Raw genomic sequence first — 6,231 nt, forward strand, 5'->3', positions numbered from 1 at the left:
TTTTTTTAAGTATTAATTTTTTTCTATTTTACCCCTAAAATGATACAGATATCAATCCGGATTGGTCAAGGATTGGACATCGATCTTAGCCAATACTGATTTGATACAATCGATATGAGACCGATACTTGAAACCATGGAGTAGATTGACCAATCAAACTCTTCATTGCTTAGATATTGGTTTTGATTTTAAGAAACCTTAAAAGACACCAAACCACCAACCGATCAAAGCCAACCATTAGGAGTGTTTCATGACTCATTTACAAGGAAGCTCACATAGTCAAGGAGGAGAGAGTGCATAACCTCCTCCTTCCCTCCCACTCCCCTTGGTTTTTTGTTCCAAACTTTAAGTACACAACAATAAAGGGTTCCACATCGACTGATAGTTGGAAAAACCAAGTATTTTGGCTCGACTTGTGCTTTTCAAAGCATGGTAACTCAATGAGTCAAACCTAATAAAGGCAAGTCATTTTTTTTTGGGGGGCCTAGGTGGAGGAGGGTTAATATGTTCCTTCTTCTTCTTCCTTTGAGTGAGGAGGGAATATTGAAGACAACAAACAAAAACTCTAGGGTTTTGCCTAGTTGTTGATCAAACTTATGGTCTATGAATAGTATATGACCAAATAAAGAAAAAATAAATAAATTACACTTGGTATATGTTTCACATGACTCAGGCAAAAACATAGTCTTCAGTGAAAAATCAAACATGGTCTGTCCATTTCTTAAATTGAGCAAGTTTTCATACCTCCTGACCAGATTTCATGCCTTTTTTACTCAACTCGGGCTTGAGTTAAAACCTAGTTTTCCAAGATCCACTTCATCTTGGGATTACATTACCCAACTTGGACCCTAATTGCTTATTATTCCTGGGTCTCACAATAAATGAAAATTCAGGATGGTGGAGTATGCTCGATAAGTCGTGAGAAAACTATGAGGTGAGAAGTATGAACTGTGAGGCTGAGTTAGATGTTTCTTTCTAAGATGGGAGGCCATTAATTTACCTTGTAAAGAGCCAACAATAATTGCGGTGACTGATATATATTTACTCTAATCAATTTATCAAACAGTTTTTAATGCCAATGGCTGAAGCTATTTTTCGATCAAGAGAGAGAGAGAGAGAGAGAGAGAGTTTAATAACAACAACAGATGTTTTCCTTACATATTGGGGTTCCATGTAATCCAACACCTCTGCACAAAAGCCATTTCCTTAACACTTTAGTTTCGAAGAAAAAAACTATTCCTAATACTCGATGAGACACCCAGAAACACTTAAAAATGGATCTCTCAATAATCAAAACCTGGACATCCCTCCCCTTGTGATAATGTCTTAATTCCTTCTCTTCATTGCAAGCCTCTCATTAAGAATCCTAATTCCCATATACCTGCATCACCCAAATCAAATATTAACAACATAAACACAAGTGATTTTACCCACTAATCTATCCAAGAAACACAGGATTATATATGGTTACCTTCCAAGCATCATGACAGTGGCTTGAGGATTAGTACCAGGGGAGTCATGGAAGGTGGAGCCATCAACAACCCTTAATCCATCTACCCCAAGAACCTTATAATCCTGATCAACAACACTACCCACTTGGCATCCTCCATGATAATGCCATATAGTCATCACAGTGTCCTTACAGAACTGCTCCAACGATGTCGAATCGTTGTCGTGTCTTGGAAGCAAATTCACAGGGAAATTCGATGTCATGTTGACAAGAGTTTGAATGGAGAGATATGGGTACCTGAAATTGGAGAAGGATTTGGATTGGATTACCTTCTCTATGACTGAAATCCCATCAACACATCTCTGTAAATCCTCTGGTTTAGTGAAGTAATTGAAGGTGACTGAAGGGTTGTCCTCTGGGTTTGTATTACGGAGCTCTAGATGCCCAGTTGACACAGGACCTATGACCTTCTCTATGATGAACCCTCCTCTGAAAGCTTCATCACTGAGAGCTTTCATTGCTTCTGTTGCTTTTGCTATGGCTTCTGGTGTCCTCTGCTTTGGGGGTAGAACAGAGAACTGCCCAGTCTGCAAAAACAGAGTATAGTCATGATTGATGAATTAAGTGAGAAGATGTAGTAGGATTTGTTAATTTAGAATAACCTGAGGGGAGAACATCCCAAAATCTCTTCGAGGGGCTGAGCCTGGAGAACCAAAATTGGAACCACTAGCAGCTTCAATATAGGTTCCTAGACGAGTAACACCAACTACTTGAATGAGGGAGACCTCAACAGGATTGGGAGAAGGTATGAAGATGGCATTCATGGGGTTGTCTGCCATTCCTTGGCCCACCAATGGCTGATCCAATGTCAGCCTAATGTTGTGGGACCTAAGGTGCTGTGCTGGTCCCACCCCACTTAGCATCAACAGCTGTGGACTTCCAATAGCTCCTGCTGATAGAATTATCTCATTCATTGATCCCTTCTTCAAGTACGCTCTGTGCTTAACTCCTGCTGCGTCTCTGAACACTACTCCATGGGCTCTCGGCCTCACATTTTCTGTAAATAGTCCGGTGTGGAGACTTATAGGTATAGGCATACATATAAAATTGTCACCGCTCAGGTTGCAAGAACTTTCCTACTACACGACCTAGAGAAATGTAAATTTTGAAGGGTATTTTGGAAACTATCAAAACTTAGTAGGGTTTTTGTAAACCCAAAAGGTAAGTGAATTATTCCATTCCTCCGGCTGTGAGTCAGGGTTGTAGAGTCTAGATAACCTCCTCATGCAGTAATCACCATAGGAGCCTAGAGGCATGGTTTCAAGTATTGGCCTGGTATGGTATCAGCCATATCAGCTGAGACCGATCCCCAATCTCTGAACTATTCGAATCAATTACACGGATCGGTTCAAGGGTAAAATAGTAAAAAATTAATACTTTTTATAAATAAAAAAAAAACAGGGGCAAAATCGATCAATACCTATCGGTATTGAATTGGAATCGGTCTCTACCGCCCCTTGAATCCTTGCTAGGAGGCCATCCAATTGTCCATAGCACACCCCAAGGATGGCTGGATGACCCTTGGGGTGGTTACCACATGGGAACTGATCCCACTTATTAACGGGAGTGTGGATCAGGTTCTTGTACAATCTGATCCACACAGGTGGAATCCACCCAAGGTTCAGTTCCGTATGAGAATGGTTCTCGAGAACTTGATCCATTCTACGTTAACGGACAACTTTTAAGGATGAGTTATACCCAAATCCTAACATGAGTTAGAAAGAGAAAAGGGTTCTTGCCTTTGGTCCTAAACATGATCCTATGAACAGTGGCATGTAGAAGAACTCTGAGGAGTCTAGGGTTGGCATATTGAAGCAGATCAGCAGCAGTGTGTCGATGGCCATCACGATCAAAGATGGTTCCACCAACCTTAGTTCCATAAATATGATCATAAGTGAACCCATTATAAGGCAATATACCAGCTTCAATCAAACCACCTCTAACTGCAGTTTGCCACTGAAGCATAGGTGGCTCAAAGGCAACTATCTTCTCCACCCATTGGTAAGACTGGTTCACAAGTTTCCCATCCCAGCCAGCACCCCTAACATAATCAGTGCCGGCTCGGGTATAAAACCCAGCGTTCAAGCAACTTCCGCCGCCTAAAACTCGAGCACGAGCATTGAATACACCATCTTCAGAGACAAAACGTTGGGAAGGAGAAGAAGGAGACGTATCAGCGAGTGTGGCACTGAAGGATCCCAAGTTGGTTATGTTTTGGTTGCCGTAGGGAGAACCTCCTCTCTCTAGTAACAGGACACTAGCATTATGAGAGAGAGTGGCGGCTAAGGGACAGCCGGAAGTTCCGCCGCCGATGATTATGTAGTCGTAGTATGACACCGCCGGTGCTGCTGTTGCTTGGTGAACAAACGTGTAATTTGGTACTGCAAATTGGATAGGGATTGAATCTAAATGTGTTAGAAAATGAAAAAATAAGAGAAATTATTAATTCTTCTAATACCTTTTTGACCGTAAGAGAGATGAAGAAAACAAAGAATTCCAAAGAGGGCGGCATTAATGAGTCGCCACCGCCACAATCCAGAGCCCATGATCGCTTTCTCAGGTGGTTGCCGGTGAGCTTCAATCAAGCTTCTCCAAAGAAGTTCTTTAGGACCCACCTACCAGAGCTAGCTAGCCTTAAGCTTGCTCCTATGATGAGAACCAAAACCCAACTGAGATTCCAATAAATAAGTTCAAAACCCAACTACATTAACGGTGAAAACCAACTCGTAGTCATTAAAAGATCCTCTCAAGCTCTCTTGAATCTTGAAACCCAAGCTCTGAAATGCAAGACGTGTGACCTCCGCTTCTCTCTCTCTCTCTCTCTCTCTCTCTCTCTCTCTCTGCATGCAAGGAAGCACTGCCCGACATTGAAGTGACCGGTGCATAAGTTCTAACTCTCAATTGCGAATGAAAGAAAGAAGAGAGAATTTAATTTGGAGACTAAATCGGGAAGGAGCTGATCTGTCAGTTGCGTCACAATTTGCACGTATTATGGATTCAATAAATGAGAAGAAGCAGTTGGAATATTAAATACCTGCAACTATACACTGGTACTTAGTGAACTTCTAATAAAGCAGTGGACCTCCCTTCAAAGTTGAGAGAGAGAGAGAGAGAGAGAGACGCACAGTTCTACTAGCTAATCTATAAGTGGTTGCTTCAGTGTGCTTAAAGAGTGAAGACTAGGTCAGATGACAATGTACTTTGAGATTTGGTTAAGTTGGGACCATTTTTTTTCTTTGATATCCTACCTAACTCCTTAAGAGAGAGAGAGAGAGAGAGAGAGAGAGGCATGTTGAGATCCCCGAGATCCCTATTAAGGATGAACATATATGCAGAGAATCTAAACTCAGGGGAAGGAAAAGGAAGAAGTGCCTTGTAATACAATGAATAGATAGGAGAATCAACCACATTATTTCTTAGGAGCTTACAATTCACCAATAAAGCACCAACTAACTAAGCAAATATATAGTTGTCTTCGTTGGGACATGGGAGTTTGGGTTACGATCCATTAACCGGTTAAACCCATTGTTCTGGAATTGATATATTTTTGAATAAATCAAAATTCATAAAAAAAAAAAAAAAAAGCCCTGACACATTGGATTGGTTCAACTAAAGTCTATGTGGTTGATCCCAATTTTCTCGTACTTTGGTTAGACCTCAACAATTTAAGTGATTTTGGTTTAGTCTCAACCCCAGTTGAATATGGGTTTTGCAGTTTTTTCTTTTATATTTTGAATAATTTGAAAATAATTTATCATTATGTCATTTTAAGAGTTGCCATTATTTCACATGTACATATTTTTTTAGTACGCATATGAAATGGTAAGTCGCTCCCTTAATAAAAGAAAAGTGTGTTAAACTAAGAGGACTAAACTTCCCACTTTCTTATAGTCAAGGTTTGGTATAACTTTATTAGATGTTTAAGATGAGTCCTGGTATGGATATCTTATTAAAAATAAAAATAAAAAAGTTCTAATTATCTGATTTTTCCCCCTTTTCCTATGCTGCAATCGGAATGCATTATAGATTATTAGTAATGCTCATTTGTGAAGATTCTCATGATGCTAGTATAACACCAGGTAAGAACTTGGGGTATCATCACAAAATGTAGGTTTTAATTTAAAAGATCGATACATACCGATACCATGAACTAAACCACTGGGGCATGGGGTTAGCTAATCATCTCTCTCTCTCTCTCTCTCTCTCTCTCTTGTAGCTCTCACGTCCAAAATCCCTAACACATGCCTTTTAGAAAAGGAAGAGAGGTCTTACAAGAATGACAGCCTTTGCATTTAGAATAAGATGGGTTTTACTCAGTAACTGAGATCCAACTACTTTAGTGGTCTATTAACTATCTGTATGGTTTTCAATTAGGTCAGGAGGCATCTTTTAAAGGGCCTCCTCTCCAGTCACTATTAACTTTCTTTTTTTGGGGTAAATCATTAATAACTCACTCACCATCTTGGTCCATACTTTCTTCGTTGAGGAATTTGCTTAACAATCTATTCAATGGTCAAACCGTTAAAGGAAATTGTATTGGTTGAGCACATAAATTGATGCCTTTTCGTTTTTGCCCTTTTGGAGCTGAACCAAATTCTGAAACTGTTAAAAGTCAATGGCCTCATTGTAGAACCCTGATTATTGTTGCCTTCTTTACCATTAAAAATGGGGGCCCGTTGGGACATTGCGGGCCCATGAGAATGAGCAGAGCGTTGGTGTTG

General features: G+C 40.2%; 1 protein-coding gene across 1 annotated transcript; it reads right to left on the reverse strand.

The window, feature by feature from the left end:
* Window positions 1–1,128: 1,128 nt before the first annotated feature.
* Window positions 1,129–4,402, reverse strand: LOC122075767 (protein HOTHEAD-like). Its single transcript, XM_042640922.1, has 5 exons — window positions 3,969–4,402; window positions 3,250–3,891; window positions 2,113–2,507; window positions 1,472–2,037; window positions 1,129–1,381 (listed from the first exon to the last, which is right to left on the reverse strand). The coding sequence occupies exons 1-5, from the start codon at window positions 4,054–4,056 to the stop codon at window positions 1,327–1,329; spliced, it is 1,746 nt and encodes a 581-aa protein (XP_042496856.1). The 5' UTR covers window positions 4,057–4,402; the 3' UTR covers window positions 1,129–1,326.
* Between the last annotated feature and the right edge of the window lie 1,829 nt (window positions 4,403–6,231).

Source organism: Macadamia integrifolia, chromosome 4 (genome assembly GCF_013358625.1).
Source record: "Macadamia integrifolia cultivar HAES 741 chromosome 4, SCU_Mint_v3, whole genome shotgun sequence".
Classification (NCBI taxonomy): Eukaryota; Viridiplantae; Streptophyta; class Magnoliopsida; order Proteales; family Proteaceae; genus Macadamia; species Macadamia integrifolia.

Coding starts and splice junctions, on each gene's coding strand:
- LOC122075767 (XM_042640922.1), bottom strand. CDS start 4,056: ATGGGCTCTGGATTGTGGCGGTGGCGACTCATTAATGCCGCCCTCTTT. Junction 2,508..3,249: donor GATCATGTTTAGGACCAAAG/GCAAGAACCCTT, acceptor GACTATTTACAG/AAAATGTGAGGCCGAGAGCC. Junction 2,038..2,112: donor TTGGGATGTTCTCCCCTCAG/GTTATTCTAAAT, acceptor CTGTTTTTGCAG/ACTGGGCAGTTCTCTGTTCT.